Genomic DNA, 21,609 nt, shown 5'->3' on the forward strand with positions numbered 1-21,609 from the left:
CTATAGCTCTTGTTGGGTTTGGCGGAGAAGTCCAGTATGCTACAAAGCCCCCCTGGACTCAAATGCTGACCATTGTCGACATCGACCTCCCACAGAAGATCATGGACTGACCCCAACAGGGACCAACGGCCTTTACAGACGCATCCTCAACAACCTCAACCGCGGCGGCAGTATGGCAATCTGGAGAAAAATGGCACTGCATTAAAATGACCGACTGTGCGCTTTCAGTCCAGCAGCTAGAAGCGATGGCCGTAGTACTGGCGTGCGGACTGTTCCCAGAGGAACATCTCAATATCGTGACCGATTCGATGTTCGTGGCCAAACTTTGCTTGGCCATGGCGGGGCCCGGCGTGTCAACATCCACAACAGCCCTGATGCTGGAAGAAGCACTTTTTTCTCGAAAGGGCACCATATCGGTCATCCACGTTAACAGCCACGACCCAATCAAAGGGTTTTTCCAAACCGGTAACGACAAAGCAGACGCCGCAGCGAAAGGGTTGTGGACGCTAAGGGATGCCCGTCAGCTACACGAGTCCCTCCACGTCGGAGCTAAAGCGCTAGCGAAGAGATGCGGAATCTCGGTCACTGACGCAAAACACGTAGTAGCCACATGTCCCCACTGTCAGAAAACACCACTGTGGTCCAGTGGAGTCAACCCCAGAGGTCTCAAAGCCTCCGAATTGTGGCAAACAGACTTTACGCTCTGTCAGTTGCTAAAACCCCGAGCGTGGCTAGCAGTAACTGTAGACACATATAGCGGAATGATCGTAGCCACACAACACCTTAGAACCAACTCCAAAGTAACCATCCAACATTGGTTAACGGTTATGGCGTGGCTTGGCATTCCTAATCAGATCAAAACAGACAACGGTCCGAATTTTGTCTCTAAATCAGTTCAGGCATTTGCTCTGAAATGGGGTATTACCCTGACACACGGCATTCCGTATAATAGCACAGGACAAGCCATAGTCGAACGAGCGAATCACACTGTAAAGTCTAAATTAGAGGTGCTGGCAAAAACAGAAGGTTTCACCAGCGCCATTCCCCCGGGAGACCAAGCACGCCTGTTAGCAACCGCTCTTTTAGCACTAAATCAATTTCCTAGAGGGGAAGAGAGAAATAGCCCCACCCAAAAACATTGGGCCACTCGGGCGCTAGAAGAAGGCCCGTTGGTCATAATCAGAAATGAGCTAGGAGAATGGGAACAAGGGTGGAGGCTAGTCCTTACAGGGCGAGGGTATGCCGCGGTCAAAAGAGATGGAATAGTTAAGTGGTGTCCGCTTAAATCCATCAAACCAGACCTCCAGAATAAAACTAATAAAAATTGTGAGTTTTTCTCCACAGAACCGGATTATCGGACGCCCTCGTAATCCGTATGCTCCGGTAGCAGGAGAAGACGACAAATCAGCAAACGTCCTGCCCACACCTGAGAGTTCCGCACCAGCAGAATCCGGACAACGGCGACACAACCCCTATAAGCAGAGGCTACAATGTTTACACCCACAATGTGTAATCTTCATTTTAGGGCTCGTCACTATAGGACAAGCAGCATCAGAACACCATCCTCATCGTCCATTTAAATGGTCCCTCATTCGAGTTGAAGATCAGCACGTTATCGCTACTCAGATTACATCAAGTGCACCGAGCTTCACTACCATTCTGTGTCAGCTTGTCCCGATAAACCCATGCTGGGAATACTCAGAATTTTATATGTGCCCCAGCTCTAATCCTGGGAAAGGTTATTGTAACTACCCTGATCAATATTTTTGCAGTCATTGGGGATGTGAGACCATAGCCCCTACTTGGATACCGGGTGACGGTAAGGATAAATACCTAAAAGTCCAGTGGGGTCCGCATAAGTGTTCTCCACCGCGAGCAGCGTCAGGACGTGCAAAATGGGGGCGTGCCCCAGCACAAGGGCCAGGACGAGCGACATCACAAAGAAAGGGAGCTTGCTCATTCCTCTTTCTAAATGTTACCAACCCCCGAGAAGACGCTTGGCTTCTTGGGAAAATGTGGGGAGTAAGGTATCTAGAATCAGGGTCAGACAGAGGCGGTTTTATCCTCATAAAAAAGGAGATTGTTCCGAAAGATCCACTGCCAGCAGGCCCTAACCGAGTAATTGGGCCTAACCCGGTTCCTCACCCAAAAATACCTGACCCGACAATACCTGCACCATTGCCACATAGTACTGTAAGTAGTACCGAACTTATTGTACACACCACCAGACTTACTGCACAGACCGCCATAATTTCTGACCAACATTCTCTCTGGAAAATGATGCAAGCTAGCTATCAGCTGCTGAACAAAACTAACCCAAATCTTACGGAGCATTGTTGGTTGTGTTACGGAATACGGCCACCCTTTTACGAGGCTGTAGGAGTAAATAACAAGCCCATGCGAGTAAATGGTTCAAATCCGGCCCAGTGCACATGGGACATAGAAAAACAAGGGATTACATTAGCAGAAGTTGTAGGAAGCGGCGTGTGCATGGGTAAAGTCCCAAACCATAAAAAACAACTATGTGTTAATGAGACACAGGATAAAACTCCTGCAAAGTGGTTAATACCGGCCAACAATACCAAGTGGGTTTCACACCCTGTTTGTCGTTGGACAAATTTGATGAATCCTCGGAATATTGTGTCCAGGTAGTTATAATCCCTAAAATCTTTTACCATTCCAAAGACTTTGTCTATGACTCACAGATTACCCCAGCACACCATCTGTCAAAACGGGAACTCTTTACAGCACTAACAGTAGCCACTCTAATGATCATAGCAGGGACGGGAGTGGGTACAGGAGTAGCATCCTTAGTGCAACAAAATAAAGAATTCAGTGACTTGAGAATAGCAGTAGATGAGGACTTAGCTAGAATCGAACAATCAATAAGTGCGTTAGAAAGTTCAATTAGATCACTATCAGAAGTAGTGCTACAAAATCGGAGAGGGTTAGACCTAGTGTTCTTACAACAAGGAGGAGTATGCGCCGCGCTGAGAGAAGAATGCTGTGTATATGCCGACCACACTGGAATAGTGAGAGACACCATGGCCAAATTGCAAGAAGGATTGGAAAAACGAAAAAGGGAGCGAGAGGCGCAGCAAAATTGGTTTGCATCATGGTTTTACCATTCACCGTGGCTTGCCACCCTGATATCTACCCTGATAGGGCCAATAGTAACAATCATAATAGAATTGATCTTCGGACCCTGTATATTGAATAAGCTCATGTCGTTTGCCAAGAGCCAGCTAGAACAAGTTAACATCATGATGATAGAACGCCGGCAATTGCTCTAAGAATATTCTTGCTTAGAATTTTTTACCTACCTCTAGTTCTACCTCTAATTACCCTGTTATTCCCTGTTACACCCTAGTTATCCCTTGCATTAGCGTGCCATATATTTTCTATTCAAGTTTATCGTATATATTTTAACGTTTTTTACCCAAGATTATGATATATATCTTTTAAGCTTTTTACATTTAGCTAGTTTCATTATGCATAGGGAGGGGGGAAATGTGGGTAGTTAGGATCAGGCGGCCGGAAGATATCGCGCTGTACGGAAAGATAGGATCCCCTCCCCTAATAGCCAGTAGCATTTAGGTGTGAAGTAAGCAGACGGAAGTGACGTCGTAAACCCAAGGTATATAACACCGTGTTATCTACCAAAAAACGCCATTTGCCGTCCACCACATTGGTGTCTGCGAGTCGATGGCCCGAGCGCTCCGGGGAGGGGGGTCGCCGTGCCGTTCCTGAACCAGGTCGCCACGCCTCGCGAAGGCGACACTTCAGCCCTCGGGAACGGGTCCGGGAGAGACCCTCCACGCAAAGAGAGCGGATCCACGCGTGGCGTGGATTTAATCCCCGAGGGAAGAGGCCGGGCTACCCGCTGGCAGAAGGACAACTCGCCTCCCTGCCGCTCGGAGCGCCTTGCCGGGGACAGCCCTGCCTGCGCCTGGCTGCTCTTCAGCCGTGCTGGGAGTGCAGTCTGGCCGACGGATGCTCCGGCAAACAGACACTGCAGCGAATCGCAGCTCCTGCTCGTTACAGCTGCTGGTAATTTTGCCTCTGGCTAAGGCATGCCCCAGACAGCGGACACCCCGTCTCGTTCCAGCTCCTGCTTGCTACGGTTCTGGCTAATTGAAGCTCCAGCTCCGCACCATTGATTTCAGCTCCTTCTCCTCACAAGCTCCAGCTATTTGCAACAGCCTGGGCTTTTGACAAGGTCATAAACCAATCGCCGTCAAAACTCGACCGTTAGGATTAAATATCATAGTTGGACATTGTACAAACATTAATTAGTTTGTACGACTAATCAGTTAATAACTATTCGAAGCAGTCGACAAGCAAGAGCTGGACTCAAAGAGGGCGTGCGGGGTCTGAAAAGCAGAGACCACCTCTTCCCCCCAGAGACCACCGCAGACGTTGAGTTGGGCCTGATGCGTGCCGGCCTCCCGCACTTCGGGGTCCAGCAGGACCAGACCCCCACCCCCGGGGAGGGTCCACGCACCCTGCCCACCCCCTGCTTTCCCCTGCAGCCCCCAATGCCCGCCCACCCCCCGCACAAACGGCCAAACCGGCTTCTGCTTTGGGCCCCCAAACCAGCTCACTTAGCGCCCATTTCTGAGCCCAAAAACCCAGCTGCTGCGCCTCTTCTCAAGTCCCAAAGGTGCCCCGGGGAGGGCAAGCGCTTGTGTGATGTTTCGGGCAGAAACGGGGCTGAAAGGTCTGATCCCGGTGCCGGGGGAGCAGAGGCGAGCTGGCTGGGACCAGCTTTTGCTCCTGGAACAACCCCAAGTCCCTGCTCCGAGGTCTTCCCCCTGGGGCCCCGGGGTGGACCTGTCCCTCCCCTTCAAATGCTGCAGGAGTTTCGGGGGCAGAAGGCCGTTTCTAATCCCTCTCTGCAGCAGCTCCTCCCTCGACTCGGCCCGCGAAGCCCCCAGTCTGCCTGCAAGGAGGGCCGGGGGGTCCCCGGCCCCACGGGGCGACAGCAGGGACTCGCAGGGAGGGTCTGTTTGCACACAGCGCCCCCTCCTCCCTCCCGCCCGCCCCCCCTCCCCGGCCCCACTGCGCGGCCCCTCTAGGGCACGCAGCCCCCCCCCCACCCCAACTCCCCACATGCTCACAGCCCCTCCTCCGCCTGGAGCCCCCCCCCAGCCCCCGTCCCCTGCAGAACCGCCCGCCCCGCCACAGCCCCACTCCTCGGCTCCCCGGGCCCGCGGCTCCTCACACTCACGCTGCGCCGCCGCCTCGGTGCACACCCCGCCGCGCGCCCCGTTGAAATACGGTCCGCAGCCAATCAGCGCGCGGCTCCGCCGGACCGCCCGCGCGAGGCACGCCGGGAGTTGTAGTCCCCGCTCCGGGACCGGGCATGCGCACGGCGCCCCGGGACCGCGCATGCGCACGGCTCGCAGCCCCTCCGCAGCGTTTGCAAGCACTTCGCAGCCCCAGGAGCCCCGGAGCTCACAGCACTCGACCACACCATTTTCCAGCCCCCTGGGAGCCCCACTCTCAAGTCCCACCAGGACCCACAGCCCCACTTCCCAGCTCCTTGGGGGACCTTGATCTCGATGGTCCGGGAGTCCTCCAGGAGTACTCTCTAGGCCGGACTTTGCGCTCTATGGTCCGGGAGTCCTCCAGGGGTACTCTCTAGGCCGGACTTTGCTCTCTATGGCCCGGAAGTTCCCCAGGTGCACTCTCCGGTCCGGACGACCGTCTCGATGGTCCAGAAGTCCTCCAGCTGTACTCTCTAGGCCGGACATTTTCCTCTATGGTGCGGAAGTCCCCCGGGTACATTCTATGCATCTGGACCTCCGTCTCTATGGTCCGGAAGTCCTCCAGGTGTACTCTCTGGTCCGGGAGTCCGCCATCTCTATGGTCCGGGAGTCCTCCAGCTATACTCTCTGGTCTGGTCTCTATGGTCCGAAAGTCCTCCAGCCCCTCTCCCCGACCCCCTAGGGCTCGCAGCCCCCCCCAGCCCCACTCCCCGGCCCCCCCGGGATGCACAGCCCCACTCCTCGGCCCCCTCGGGGGTCCGCAGCCCCCCCAGTCCCCCTCCCCAGATGCTCACAGGGGGAAAGGAACGGCTCGGCCTCAAGCTCTGCGGGCTGCCTGTGTCCCCAGCAGAGCCGACGATCCTCGGCAGCCCACACGCGGGGCGAAGCTCACAGCCCGAGAAGGAGTCACAGGGAGCCGCCGCTCCTGCCACAACCCTCCTTCCCAGCCTGCTGCTGGAGCACAAGGCACTTGAAAGCAGCAGGAAAGAACAAGGAGGGCCTCGCAAGATGGCAGGAATAACGCGGGGAGCCTAAAGCGTTTAGCCAGGCAGGGCTTGCCACTCACCTTGTGCCGTGGTTGAATCCCAGCCGGCAACTCAGCACCACACAACCGCTCCCTCGCTCCCCCCTCAGTGGGAGGGGGGAGAGAATTGGAAGGGCAAAAGTGAAAAAACTCCACTTGTGAGGAAAAGGGGGGAAAAAAACCCCAAACAACAGAGAGAAAAACCCCAGACAGACAAGCGGTACAAACGAAAACAACGGCTCGCCGCCAACCGCCCGATGCCCAGCCAGCCGCAGCCCCGCAGCGGCCCCCCCGCCAACCGCCCCCCGAGTTTTATTTCCTGACGTCATAGGGTCTGGAACATCCCCTGGGTCCGCCGGGGTCAGCTCTCCCAGCGGTGCCCCCTCCCAGGCCCTCGCGCACCCCCAGCCCGCTCGCCGGCAGGGCGGGGCGAGGAGCAGAACAGCCCCCGGCGCCGTGCAAGCGCTGCTCAGCGGGAACTCACGCAGCCCCACGTCACCGACGCCGTTTTCAGCACAAACCCAAAACGCAGGAGGAGGGAGAGTGGGGTGGGAGTGGGGGGCGGGGGAGCGGGAGGGGGGTGCCAGAGTTTGGGCGGGGGGCAACGGGCAGGTTGGCGGGGCAGGCAGCACCCCAGGGGTCCGGGCCCCTCAAATGGCTGGTGTTTCACCCCAAAGCTTCCCCAAATCGGGGGGTTTTTTGCTTTTCTATAATATCAAAACCGGGGTTTTTTCCTTTTCCAAAATATTCCACTTGGAGGTTTTTCAACACTTTTTCACAACAAAAATTGGCGATTTTTGTTTTTTCGTTTTGTGCATGAAAATGGGGGTTTTTTTGCTTTCCGGCTGCCCAAATCCTGGTGGATTTGGCTTTCCCGGGAGCTCCAAGTTGGGTATTTTTCCCCCCAAATTGCGGGTTTTCTTTTTCCCCACCCCTTGCAGGCCCCGAATCAGGGGTTTTGTGGTGTTTTTAGGCCACGGCGGCAGGTCCCGCTCTGTGTGCACGGCCCTGCAGGGGAAAGTCCCTGTTGGGGGAACTGGCCCCCGATCAGGATGGGAAAAGGCGGAAAAGGAGAACAGGGAAGAGGCAGCTTTTGAAAGCGCTTTTGTATCTTCAATAGAGAGGTGTTTCGGGGGGGGGGGTGGGGGGTGGGGTGAAGAGTTTTTATATCCTTTCTATAAACAGGGGTTCTTTGCATTTTAAAAACCTTATCTATCATAGACGTTTACGCTTAACGTATTTACACGTACCTCTCTCTATATATTTAGTGAATATATTTATGTTTCACTTATACCCCCCTATTTCCCACTCATTATATATAATACCTGCTCAGACTATATATCTGTCGACTTACATATTTTGACACTTAAATGTCTTTATAGACTTCTCTATTTACACTTACATATATTTACACTTATCTCTTTATAGACTTAGATTTTAGACTTAGATATCTATTTACACTTGTAGATCATCTCTTAGATTACGTATAATGCCTATTTAGGCTCTCTACGTAACACGTAGTAAGTGTAGACAGCGGTATCTATTCAGACTTTTTTCTATTTTCAATTCCTTCATACATAAAATATATCATCCTTTTTGCATTTGGAAGTGCTTTCTTTTTTAATTTATATAGACGTGAGTTCTTTTTGTATTTTAAAACCCTATATACGTCTTCTGAATTTTTTTCTACTCTAAAATCCTTTATATAATAGGGCAGATATAGGTTCCTATTTTGAAATCCTTGTATACATATAAAGGAATATTATTTTTCAATATATAGAACAAGGAGAGATTTTTCTCTATTTCGAGGCCTCACAGATAGATTTACAGTTTTTAAAAATTTTTGAACCCCCCCAGGAATTATCAGGCATTTTTGGGCTGTGACCCCCTTTTTGGGGGGGGGGGGACGACCCCCCATGACCCCCCATTCCCCACTCACCTGCTCCTCCACGGCATCATCAGCCCGCCGGTGATGTTGCGGTGCCCCAAATGACATCAACCGTTGGAAGAGAAGTGGAATGGACCATTTCAAGTACTTCTGACAACGTTCACTGCAATCAAGATCAAGGAGCAACCTGCGTGGATACACTACACATGAGTGAAAAGGTCGCCCCCAAAATGGATTGTGGAAGAACTGGGACCGACGAAGCTAAGGTTAAAACGATAATTGTGACACTATTGGTGTTCTATGTGAACAAGACAGGGGCAATTGAAAACAATTTGATCTTAAAATTAGTTCAAGGATTTGGAAAAATCCAGAATGTATCATCAGTCACCGCTTGGCTACCCTTTCCTAGCTCAGCCCAAAATCCAGTTCCATGGGGAGTACTCACTACTGACCTTACCCGATATGGGAAAAGATGGGGAATAGCACGAATCTAACCTCTCCTTTGAATTGGACAAGTGTAGAAGGGAATTACTCTTTCAATTTTGAAAAAAAGAATCGTGTGATCACAAAGTGTAATATAACTAAACCTCCAACTCCATGGGCGAAAGAGATTATTTATAGGCCCTCAGGGAATGAGTGAACTAACACTCCTGGGGGCTGCCAACTTCCCAAAATTTGGGAAAACGCTCAATCTGGAGAATGGAATCACACTGAACAAGTGAAGTGGTGTCTGATCTTTAAAGGAACAGAGGGCAGACCAGAGGATCCCTTACAAGTATCAACAGAATATGGAAATATTGAGAGCGATAAAGCTACCGCCGATAAGAAAAATAGTAAGTGGAATTGCACAAAAGTTTACAATTGTTCTACCAAAGACGCGGAAGTACAAAGAATATACCCAGTAGCGAAACTGTTAAGATTAGGATGTGCCTGCAGAAATTTAACTACATACCTAAATGATACTTGGAGTTACCTAACTAATAATGATACTTGGTCAAATATTGATTGCTTAAAGGATAGGGTAGAAAGCTTGGGTCAAACCGTGTGTGTTAGCAGTAGTGGTGAATGGCACGCTCACGCTCCCCTTACGGGGCCAATTAGAGAATGGACTTTGGGAATGCTCACTTTATGCCCTTTATAGAGACAAGAACCTTTACATCCACATCCATGGCTACGAATGAAGAGAGATAGTGAATGGAAGAGGCCTAGCTCTGGTGTACAATTAGGATGGACTCTGGAATCCATCTTTTTACCAGGTATATCCACGCTAGAAAACAAAATAGCTATTTACAATCTGACTTACCAGACAGAAAGTTTCGCAAATGCCGCTCAAAAGGGTTTACGAGGTCTGAATACACAACTACAAGCTACCTCAAAAGTGGTTTTACAGCATAGGCTAGCGTTAGACTTTATGCTCGCAAAAGAACATGGATTATGTGGATACCTTGACCTTAGTAGTGATACCTGTTGTATCCACATACCCAATGTAACCTGGCACCTAAATAAGCAAATAAACAAGATTAGGCAAGTTGCCCAGCAGAGTAGAGGCATTAAGGAGGATTTGGAAGGAAACTGGATAAATACAATTTTGGGTAAATTAGGGTTTTCTCTCTCCGGATGGTTGGCATCTATGTTACGGAATGTCATTGTAATTCTTATAGTAATTGGAATAGTTTGTACGATGCTTGCCTGTTTAAAAAATGTTATAATGTCCATAATGCAACGGATGTGGGCTAGTCTAACTCAAATCGGTATCGGTATGAGGAGTATGAACTTTTGCAAAAGAATTTGCAAAGGGCATAGAAAAGGGGGGGATTGAAACCATGCTGCTATATTGAATATTGAAACCATGCTGCTATTGAAACCATGCTGCTGAATTATTGTATACTTTAATTAAATATTTTCGACGATTTAGAAGGGAAAGAAAAAGACGATGGGTATATACACCAGATGATGGACGTATTATAATACCCTCTAGAATATTATGGAAATTAGTTTTAGATGAGCACTGTAAAACTCATTGAGGAGCAGATGCTTTATACAAGGATCTAAACAAAAGAACAGTAGGTCGCAATTTGTATACTGTGGTGAGACAAGTAACGCAGCAATGTGAAATTTGTCTGAAAACCAATCCTAATACAACCAATAGGGTACAGGTAGGGACAATTGGAAAGGGTAACGTCGCAGGGCAACAATGGCAAATAGACATTTTCTGAACTCCCAAGAAAAGGAGGGTGGCGGTACTTGCTAGTGTTAACAGACACATTCTGAGGTTGGCCAGAAGCCTTCCCTTGCAGAACAAACAAAGCTCGAGAAGTCATCTGAGTATTACTGAATGAAATTATACCTCGATTTGGAATACCAGCAGTAATATAATCATATAGAGGTACTCACTTTTGCACACACATAGTTCAACAACTTAGCAAAATGCTAGGGACTGAGTCGTACTTACACACGCCACTTTGACCCCAAGCAAGTGGGCAGGTTGAGAAGAGGAATCATTTGATAAAACAACAACTAGCTACAATTTGCCAAGAAACTAATCTATATTGGTATCAAGGGCCTCCACTTGCGTTGCTTAGGATCAGAACACAACTGAGAACTAAGGAAAGCATAAGTCCTTTTGAAATTCTGTTTGGAAGGCCATACCAATTGCAATATAGAGGAGAAGATTTGAATCAGTTAGTTAGGAGAAGGATATTTGCAACAGTATATGATTGCTCTAGGAAAACAATTGGGCCAAATAGCAAAAGTTGTCTTAGGAACCAGAGCTAGGGGCCCAGACCAACCGGTTCACCCTTTTAAGCCAGGGGACTGGGTTTATGTCAAAGTTTTTGCAGGTCAACTGTTGGAAGAAAAGTGGAAGGGACCGTTCCACGTGCTGCTGCTGACCTTTACTGCAATCAAGATCAAGGAGCAGACACCCTGAATACACCATATTCATGTGAAGAAAGCTCCACCTGGAGAATGGACTTCTGAGAGGACAGGACCATTAAAGTTGAAACTCCCTCCGATGTAGTAAATTACACTTGGGACTTTCATATATTATACACTGATATTAGCTTTTGAGTAAGGAATAGATTCATTACACTAGAATAAAGAAAGTGCTTCCTAAAATTTGGATATCTATACCTAAGGGACCATTGAAATTAACTTTAAGGCGTACCTGATGAGTCACTGGAGAAGCTGCTGAATTATTTGTAACATTTGAAATTTCATTTTAAAAGGGAAATCAAATTAGCTGGGAAATTGTAAATTCAAGGGCAGAAAATGTGGAGCCTGTTGATATTAGCTATGATGATCAGTAAAGCTGAACCCCAATTTTTACTGCCAAAATGGGATAACAATCAAAATATCTGGGAACTTTTAGCCCAAGAAGTAACCAACATGTCTTCTTTTTGTATTGCAGCAGAGAATTCAGTGGGAGGAATGTACAGTTCTTGTCTCGTAGGAATACCAATTCCTTTGGAATTGATAAAAAACTACCCTATGTTTCAAAGTTTTGGCATCCAGTTATCCTATAATAGTATTTATAGTCTGGGACAAGCAACAAAATCTAAGGAGAGAGGGATGTTAAGAATTAAGCAAATATAACAGGAGGTCCATGTTCAATTGGGAGGATGGCTCCATTGCTGATAAATAAGAAAGACTTAGAACCTAGTGAACAGGTTAAAAGTAGTGCACACCAGGTATCAGAAGATTGTGACTCACAAGTCACCTTATACAGCCCAAGTGAAATGTCAGCTGCAGCTATTCTAGTGCCTGGAGTTGGGGTAGCTATGAATTACCGTATCATAAAAAGGATCACCTGTGCCTTAGTTAAAGATATAAATTATACCTCCCAGGCACTTTCAGCTATTAGCATGGAAATGACTCAAATAAGAGAAGCCACTCTTGAGAGAGAAGCCACTCTTGAGAACAGGGCCGCAATCGATTATTTACTTCTAAGACATAATCATGGTTGTGAGGAATTCAAGGGTATGTGTTGTTTTAACCTGAGTGATTAATTCACAGTTAACTGAGAAAAAATTCAACAATTGAAGAACTAAGGAATTGAGGAATTAAGGAATGAGAAGGATTAGATCTTTCTTGGCTGTTCTCGTGGCTTCCCAATTTTGATTGGCTCAGACAGTTGTTCATATTTGCAATACTGATCGCCATCCTAGTTATAATCACTTGTTGTATGATACAATGTATGTCTTTTTGTAGACCAAATGTCTATAGGTGAATTATGTGAGACTCATGATGCTTAACATCATAAGTCTCAAAGGGGGGAATTGATGTAGCGGATACAGTTTGTTAAGATTTGTTGCTTAGAAGTTAGGTAACTAGCAGGTGTTGTGTATGCAGGTATGCAGATAAATTATGTATCTTGGAAGCATTGTTAAGAAAGGAACACTGAAGAGACATGAGACTCTTTGGTTGAAATGATGTACATGGGTTAGGAATGCTTTATGAATAGATAGGCCGGACATTCAGTAAACAAAAGAACCTTGAAACTTTGTACTCTAAGTAAATTAGATAGAGAAGTTAACCTTGTAGGGTAGATAGGGAAGGTATACTGGAATAAGCTAGCTTGTTACAAGTGAAAAACATGTAAACACCAAGCCAAGGGATAAATGGAGCATGCGTAAAGACTTAGTTCAACCAGAGGGCACTGTGGTGAAGACTATCGACAACCACCAGAGGACCTGAAAGACCACCCAAGAGCACAAGGGTGCATGCATCAGAGTCTTTTGCATATGTTAATGAATTCCGGGAAATGACATGAATATTTAGATTATTTCTTAGAAATGTAATGAACATGTATATTCTAATTGTATTTAGCCCCTATGGTTAAGTGATTTGGCACCCTGTGCGTCCAGCGCTGCAATAAAGAATACCTGCTTTCTAAAACTCCAAATTGAGTCTTAGAGAGTTTGTTAGGAACTTCTTTGTTTCAAAACACTCACACACACACACGTGCACCACGGCTGTGCGCACGTGCACGGACAGACACACTGCGTGGGCTCCAGCACAGGCCTCAAGCATCCAGCCCCCGTCTGGATCCAGCATCTAGCCCCCGAACTACAGCCCGGGAAGGGGAAAAATAAAGACTAGTCCTCTGCTCTAGCCTGGGCAGACACTCTCACTTGCTCAGAGAGCTGGGGCTGTCGGCACGTGGGGGGACACCAGGAGGAAGGGGTGGGGGCACGCGGCATACACAAGTCGAGCTGCCACACATCTTCTTTGGTTTATTATGCTTCCTAAAGGAGCTCTTGGGCTTGCGGGTGGTCGTTGTGGCTTGCCGCCTTCCCGTGAACCTGTACTCGGTACATACAGGTGTACTCTGGGTTTCCCCAGTTGCTCTGCACCTGGAATTTGATGTAGCGAAATGTCCTGGGAAGCTCCTTCTGTAAAGAAATGGGGGGAGCCATCATTACGCAGGTGGCAAGAGCCACGGCATATCGCCAGAGTCCCCTCTGCCCGCATTCCCTCTGCTGAGGACCAAGCAGCAGCCCTGACGAAGGAGGAAGCCAGGGCGACCAGACCCTCCTTTGCCAGGGCCACAGAGGAGCCCTCTGTGCCTAGAAGGCAAAGGCCTGGCCTCAGAGCCTTGCTGAGGGGAGCTGTGGAAACCGGAGGCGCTTTGCTGCCCGGGCTGACGCGGGTTGCAGGGAGAGTCCCGCTGAGGGGGGAAGATGTCTGCCGTCCTCCCTCCCGCCGTCTCCCCTGAGGGGGACCGTTTCCCTTCCTGGACCCCTTCCCACTGCTGCTTTCTCTGCGCTACCCGAAGGAAAAGGAAAGCCCTTGCAAAGGTGGGGCAGCTGCCTCGGCCAGCAGAGCAAAGCCCCGTTTGCTCTCCTCTTGCCGTCTTCCCCGCAGGAGCACAGAGCGTGGGAGAGCAGAGGGTGTCTGGGATGATCCTCCACACTCTTTTCTCCAAGGACTTGCAGACAACCCTGCCTTCTTCCCGGGCATCCTGCCACAGCTCTTGCAGTACCTGCACATGGAAAGTCTGAGCAATCTCCTTGTGCACCTCGTAGGTGAATGTCCCCAGGAGAGTTTCTGCCGTTGCCTCATCCACTCCCTGAAAGACGAGAGACAAAGGGAGCAGGTCAGGCTCCAGCAGGGTGTCAGAAAAAGGGCACGCCAAGGCCGAACCCGGGAACCCTTCCCCGCCTCCCTCAGCTCTAGCGGTAGTCTAGCACAGGTTAGGGAGGCTCTGGGTCAGGGTGCTTCGAGCACGTGCTCCAGGATCCTTGGCCGTGAAGCAGAGAAGCAGCCCCCAGAGGTACAGAACCCCACATGCCCCCAGTGGCCCCCCAGGGGATGAGGTGCTCTGCAGCAGCCAGCCCCAGACAGATGTCTGAGAGAAGCCGCCGCGAGAAGCACGTCTCTGGTACAGCTTTTCCCTGGGGCTGGGCCCCACCCGATAAGCGCAAGGCAAAGACTTACGGAGACAGCAAAGTCTTTGGGGGCGCTGCTGACTTCCCCAGAAGGAGAGACTGCCTCGGAGATATGCCAAATGGTGAAAGCCCTTGGCCAGATTTGCTCAGGCAGCCGGATGACCACGTGACCCCGAGATCCTTGGAAAGCCCAGCAGTTGCCAGGGGCAATACGCGGCTGAAACCAGAAAGCCATAACCATCAGTGGCAAGACAGCCAAAGTTCACAGCAGCTGGGGGCAGCTCGGTCCCCCTCCTGATGGGAGGGCAGTGCTGTCAGGGGTCGCAGGGATCAGGAATGCAATGCAGACTGCAGGGCTGAGCGATACGATCGGGCTGAAGGGAAGTGCTGCGCACTTGGTCTGCCAACCCGAAAGCAAGGAGGTGACTCACAAGTCAGGAGTTCCCTTGTGATACCTGCAAGATTGTCTCTGGAGGATTTGCAGAAGAGAAGCCGAATGGAGAAGGCCACCAGGTCATCTTGCCTTGCCCACCGTAACTCTTGGATGTCCTCTCCTCATCAATGGCGGCACCTGACATGAAGGTGGCCAGAGATTAGGAGTTGAAGCAGTGCATTAGGATGTATTTCTCAGGCTTCAAGCAGAGCTTGGCAGGCTTTGGGGGAGTGCCATACACAAACCAAGGGCGAGACTTCCCGTCTGCATACCTATGGCTTCCAGAGCCCAGTCAGGCATCTGAAGGTAGTTTTCAAGCACCTTCTGAACTGCTGCCTCTGTCAACCGCAGAACTTCCTGGGAAAAAATTGGGGATGGAGAGATGGCAGTGAACACAAACACATGCATGGGCCATTCTGCATGAACACCGAGTCCTAGCACAGAGCCAAGGAGCGCCTCTGTGTCAGAAAACCCAAGGCAAGACCTGTCGGAAAAGGTGCCCACTTTGAGAGTGCCAAGAGGAAGCAGCAGGAGGGTGCCCGGAAAGGCAGCGAGGTCTCTGGTCTACCCCCAGCACCCTTACCTCTCTCTTCTCCTCTTGGACACCGTGGGCTTCGAGGACCTCTCTCACTGCCTGAAGTATGTTTCCCCTCGCAGCAGACACCTGAGCCACCGTCTCCTTGAGCTCCCGCTTCTTCTGCTCCAGCCAAGCCTGTGAGTTCCTGGAGGCAGAGAGAAAGCAGGTCTTGTCCAGCAGCTGCCCAGCCCCTGCAGGCAGGCTCCCAACGCTGTGCAGAGAAGGGTCCCCGTGGGCTTGTGTCACCCCCCGGCCCCTGGCCCCTTTCCTTCCTCTGGTTTACAAATGGCTCCCTTCCACTACCGCGGGTGGCAGACGGGGAAGGTCAGGGGCCCTGTTCGCGAGGTGAGCGAGTGCAGGTAGCACGAAGCCAGCTGAGATGGCTCCACAGAGTTCGTTCCTTGGCAAGAAAGCGCTCTTACCCCAGAGACTGCGGCTCTGCTTCAGGAAGCTGTGATGCCTCCTGCAAGATAAAGAGGGTGCGGGATGGACTCCTTAAGTAGCTTGTTTACTGCCAAAATTGACGCTTTGGAGAGACACTCCACTGGAGCAAGCATGAGGAGCACTGCCAGGGCTTCCCAAAGGACACTCCCCTAGGCAGAGCTGGCAGAATTTCCAGCTGCTTCGAGTCACTTTGGAGAGACCCCGACCCGAAGGTTGGACTCTTTAACCAGCCACGTCCAGCAGAGCATCTTTCGGGTCTCCACCTGACCCCCCCCAGGCTCTCCGAGAGGTATGCAGGCAGCAAAAGCACCTTCTGCCAAAGTGCTCCACTCTTCAGCCTGCCACCCTGCAGAGGTCACTTGGGAAGACCCGTTTCTGTGTTGAACCCCACCCAGGCGCGAAGGAGATTGAAGGATGAACAGAAGTGCCCCGCCCAACCTCTGCCTCAGCGGTGGTGGGCATTTTTGACCAGGCACCCCATGTTCCCAGGAGAGGCAGGAGGGCAGAGCCACGGCCTTTGCAGGCATTGGCTTTCCCACAGCAAGAGACACTTACCCGTAATGCTCCCTTTCCCCAGATCGTTGAGCCCGAGCAGTAGACAACAGCTGTGGGTCACATTGTCAAGAGATGGTTATTTTCCTCAGGAGCTGGTCCCCCTCCGCAGGACTGAGAGGACCATTTTTGGTCAGGGATACTCACCCGACAGGACGGGAAGCAGCAGGAAAAGGAGCCTCAGGATGCTCCTGCCCTTCTGGTGGGTGTTGCGTCGTCTAAAAGAGAGGGAACACTGTTGTTACCAAAGCCCAAGGTTGGGACACATATTTGCCAGGGATCCGTTTAGGAGCTTGCTTGCTACCAGGTTCCTGTGCTCAGCACACCTGCAAGCCCGAGGGCCCAGGGGCCTTTGGGAAGGTCTGGCCCATTGCACACCAGCCCTGGGACACAAAGACCTCTGGCCTGACACAGGGGCAGCATCCTGGCCCCGCTCGGCTCTCCCCAGAGAAAGGCCAGGGCCGTGCCCCCGGCTGGAGTGCGGTAGTGCAGACAGCCCCCATGCTCTGGGGCTGCCTGCTCCTGCTGGGAGGGAAGGCAGACAGCACACACGGCTTCTGGGCTGATCCCTCCTGGCTTTCTGGGCCCTCTTGCACCCACCTGCCCAACCTGGCTGGCATCTCCACAACCCCAGCACCCTGGCCAGGCGGAGGGAAAAGCCTGCTCTCCTCTCGAGACCCAAGCACCTCTTCTCTAAGCATCCGCTAGCTGCTGAAAGCGCTCTGCTTCGCGCTGCCGCACACCTCTCCAGCATGGAGTTTTATGGAGGGCAGCAGATTATGACCTCACAAGAGCCGACTGGTGATGCCCATGATGACTTCAGAGGGGCTACCCACGAGGGGGGTTGCTGTGCCACCTGTGAGGGAGAAACCCTGTGTCTTAGCCCCTGCCCACACCTGCAGCTCCGAGAGACAAGGGGCCCAGAAGCACCTGGGAGCACAGAGAGCAGCGTCTCCTTCAGCTGCCCCAGCAAGCTGCTGTGCCGTTACACACCTCCTCCTGTGCCAGGCAGTGGCATGCCCTGGGCTGTGGGCAGGAGGGTAGTTTTGTGAGAATTTGGAGAGTTTTAGCACTGAATTAGATCAGGGAATTGCTTTTTTGCACTCAGGCATTGCCAGCTGCTGATGGCAGTGAACTGCGGTGCTTCAGAACAGGCTGTAGTTCTACGTGGGTTAGTCCAGACGCAGTGTCGGTTTAAGCGCTCCCCACTGAAACCCCGTGTGCAGGTGCTGTGGACAAGCCCCGAGACCCGGGCTTGTCCCTCGGCCCCTCATCAGGCTCCTCAGCCACCTCCCGGGCGTGCGGCAGCCTGCAGGATTGAGCTGTGAGAGTGCTGGGCACAGCCCCCCGGGGCGACTATCAAGGAGCTGGGCATGTGGGTACTGCACAGACCCCTGTGGGACTCACCTAGGGGAGCGGGCACCCCACTGCTGCCCAGGCTCCCAGGGCTGGGATCAAGCAGCCTGGTGTGCAGGTCCCTTCAGGCTGGAGGACCACCCGATGCAGTCTCCCACCTCTACATACACCCAGGGCTGCTCAGGCCTGTGCGTTTTCACACGGTGCTAACAGTGATGACTCTGCGCATTGTGGAAATGCTCAGCAGCGAGGCTGTCTCTCTCTCTTGAGTTGTGCTGCTGTCCTGGCCTCCCTCCCTGCCTCCCTGCCTCCCTCCTCCCTGTGCTGGGGCCAGCCGCTGTCCCCCGGCCAGGAAGAGCTGCTGCAAGCACCCACAGCACTCCCCGGCAAGCCCAGGGATGTTCCTCAGCCCACGGCCATCTGGGCGCTGAGGGAATGTGCTGTTCCTGGCGAGCAGCTGGGTGGGGGCTGCTCCAGGTCATAGAATCATAGAATAGTTTGGGTTGGAAGGGACCTTTAAAGATCATCTGGTCCAGCCCCCTTGCCATGGATAGGGACGTCTTTCACTAGAGAAGTTGCTCAAAGACCCATCCAACCTAACCTGGTAAAAAGTCTCCCTCCCTCTTTCTTCTAAGCCCTCTTTATATATTGAAAGGCCCTAGGAAGATCTACCCAGACCCTTCTCTTCTCCAGGTTGAACAACCCCAACTCTCTCAGCCTTTCTTCATAGCAGAGGTGTTCCAGCCCTCAGATCATTTTTGTGGCCCTCCTCTGGACCTGCTCCAATGGGTCCCTGTCTTTCCTGTGCCGAGGACCCCAGAGCTGCATGCACTACTCCACGTGGGGTCCCACCAGAGCAGAGCAGAATGGGAGAATCCCCTCTCTTCACCTGCTGGCCACGCTTCTTTGGATGCAGCCCAGCACACAGTTGGCTTTCTGGGCTGCGAGCGCACACGGCCGGCTCATGTCTCATTTTTCGTCTACCAGGATCCCCAAGTCCTTCTCTGCAGGGCCGCTCTCAATTCATTTTGGGTCATGTCCAATTTGCCCTTGTGAAGCCATGTTGGCTGTCTGTAATCACCTTCCTGTCTTCAATATGTTTTGACATGTCTTCCAGGAGGATGTGCTCCATGATCTTATCGGGCACAGAAGTGGGGTCAGGCAGAGCAGGGGGCACGTTTGTCTCAGCTCTTTCCAGCCACCCTCTTCGAACGCCACCGTGGCACCTTGCACCGTGCTGGGTACAACACTCCCCGCTCAGAACTGGAGTGAGGGGCCCAGGCATCTCTTTCAGCTCTACTGTAGGTCTCCCCAGTGGGCCCCAAAATCCCCCGCTACGCACCCCACCAAGCTAGGAAGAAAAGAAATACTGAAACGTTTCATCCCAGAGAAGTCCAAAGCTGCCTAATGCCCTTGGACCACTTGCACAGCCCCGGCACCCCGAGCCCCCAGGGCAACTCACCTCAGCCAAGAAGTGCTCTTACGCCTCCTTGACGCCAGCTCCTCCTCCTGCAGGCCAAGGCACTGCAGGGACACGTGTTGGCGTGTGCGAGGAAGCCGAGGTATGGGGCTCAGACCCCCTCCCCTGTCCCTGCTGAGATCAGTGCCCCCATGTCCCCCGGGCACAGTGCAGACCCTTCCCTCCCCAAGGCCCACAGCGCGGTTTGTCTGTCCTACCAGCCGCACAGCCACCATCTCCTGCACCAGTGACTTCTCTGTCTCGTCTGCCGGCACCACCTTCTCCGTGCTATGGACACCATGGGATTCTAGGCTGTGAGAAGAGACCTCGGCCGGCATGGCGATCCCCCGGGTGGCCAACAGGGAGCCAGGGTGCTGCCCAGCCTCTGCTGGGGTTGGCACCAGGCACCTCCAGCATCCCAGCACTGCACAGACCTACCCCAGGCCTGAGGGGGGCATGGAGGAGAGCCTGAGAGCTGCTCAGAGTTGTGCAGAGCTGCTTCCAGAAGTCCCGAGTTGTTCAGAGGTCTTTTGAGCTGCTTAAGAGAAGGCAAAGGGCTTTCCAGAGCAGGCTGGAGGAGCTGACAGGAGCCAGAAAATGTCTATGAGCTGCAGAGGTCTGCCCAAAGCTGCTCATCACTTCCCCACCCCTCTGCCCCAGGTTCCAATCAGGTTCCATCACCACTCACAAAGCTGTTGACTCTCGGAGGTGTTCCCGTCTCTCCAGGAGGCACTGGAGCTTGTTCCTGAGTAGCTGGACAAGCAGAGGGCCCAGTCAAGAGTCCACGCCATGCCTGCTCTGAGGGGGCTTGCCCCCACAAACATGTTGAGCCCCCGTCCCTCCTGTCCCCCTTCCACCTTCTTGACCTCAACCTGCTCCTGAACAGCTTCTGCCAGCTCTGACCACTGCTGCTGCTCAAAGCAAGCGGGACAAATTGCAGGGAGCCATGGTGGGAAAGGGCATCCCCAGTCAGTCCCCAGGGCACGGGGAGGAAAGGCCACGGCCAGGGCGACAGGCACCCAGGTGTCCTGGGGCTAGTGCCATTGCCCGGCAGCTCTGGCCACTCCCCGAGGGATTTCTGGATGCGGGTCGCAGACTTCGACCTGCTCCCGCACTGCTCTACCTCCCTCTGCCTTTCCCTGAAAGAGGTCTGCCTGGCAGAGAAGAGGGAACAGGAACGTCTCCGAGAGGGGCAGGGTGGGGAGGAGGACCCTCATTCACACTGGCCAGGCTGCAATCCCAGACCACCCAGCACCCCCCCTCCAGCCCACGCCTGGCTTCCTGTTACACACTGCATCCCCTGACACACCAGTAAGGGTCATTCATCCTGCCCCCTTCACCAAAGCCATACTACTGTGCCTGCAGACTCACATCAGGGTCCCCTCTGCAGCACAGCCAACAGCCTGGGGGATCTCCAGGGGCCCAATCCCTCCATCACGGATGCCATATCCCAGAGTAGGTGTCCTCCCCTGCCACACCACTGCCTGCAGCTGCTGGGGTGCATGGACCCAGCACTGGCACCCCCCTCCCTGACCCTGTCAGGACAGGCCTCCTCCACTGAACCTTCTGTGCCTCCTCCAGGGTCGCGGCTGCCTCCCTACTTGCCACCTGCAAGCGCTCCTGCGGGAGACAAGGGGAAGAGGGGCAGCCATCAGGCACCGGCACACTCCCACGAGTGCACTCCTCTCGGCATTATCCCCTCTCAGCTTCCCTCCGGCACTGCTTTTGCCCATTTGTCCCCTCGCCTTCCCAGCCCTGCAGGTAGGTAGAGGGACCCCCAGGCCCAACTCTGGACGCGGTCCGCATCTGGACATGGTCCTGAGCAACTGGCTCTCGGTGACCCTGCTTGAGCAGAGGCACTGGACAAGACAAGATGATCTCCAGAGGTCCCTTCCAACCTCAACCAGCCTGTGATTCTGTGAACTCACCTTGGTGTGGGCCACCAGCCCCTCCAGCTGCTGGAGCTCCTGATGGTTCTTTTCCAAACACCACGCCACGACACAGTTCTGGGAAGAGGAGCCGCACACAGGCACTAAGCCCCTGACAGAGCCCCAGGCGCCGCAACTGGGGGACATTGGCAGAGGAGGGGCACTGACCTCCATGCTGCGCTGCTCCATGGTTTTCTGCAGCTCCTGCGGCTTCTTCCCCTGCGTGGGGAAACGAGGGGTCAGGGGCTCAGGTCTCGCAGCCCCAGCTCCCGGGGACAAGGGGAACACT

General features: G+C 52.6%; 1 protein-coding gene and 1 long non-coding RNA gene across 2 annotated transcripts in view; one reads left to right on the forward strand and one right to left on the reverse strand.

Annotated features, from left to right (window-relative positions):
- The first annotated feature begins 3,465 nt into the window (after positions 1-3,465).
- LOC142076740 (uncharacterized) overlaps positions 3,466-21,609 on the forward strand; it is a 124,405-nt gene continuing 106,261 nt past the window's right edge. Inside the window, exon 1 of the long non-coding RNA XR_012671296.1 lies at positions 3,466-3,755. This is a non-coding gene — a long non-coding RNA (uncharacterized LOC142076740). The remainder of the gene's footprint in view (positions 3,756-21,609) is intronic.
- On the reverse strand, positions 13,397-17,630 carry LOC142076737 (SUN domain-containing protein 3-like). Its single transcript, XM_075139127.1, has 10 exons — positions 17,178-17,630; positions 16,725-16,795; positions 16,581-16,630; positions 16,004-16,044; positions 15,588-15,726; positions 15,277-15,361; positions 15,027-15,142; positions 14,621-14,788; positions 14,166-14,252; positions 13,397-13,575 (listed from the first exon to the last, which is right to left on the reverse strand). The coding sequence occupies exons 1-10, from the start codon at positions 17,276-17,278 to the stop codon at positions 13,429-13,431; spliced, it is 1,005 nt and encodes a 334-aa protein (XP_074995228.1). The 5' UTR covers positions 17,279-17,630; the 3' UTR covers positions 13,397-13,428.

Source organism: Calonectris borealis, unplaced genomic scaffold, assembly GCF_964195595.1.
Source record: "Calonectris borealis unplaced genomic scaffold, bCalBor7.hap1.2 HAP1_SCAFFOLD_101, whole genome shotgun sequence".
NCBI classification, from domain to species: Eukaryota; Metazoa; Chordata; class Aves; order Procellariiformes; family Procellariidae; genus Calonectris; species Calonectris borealis.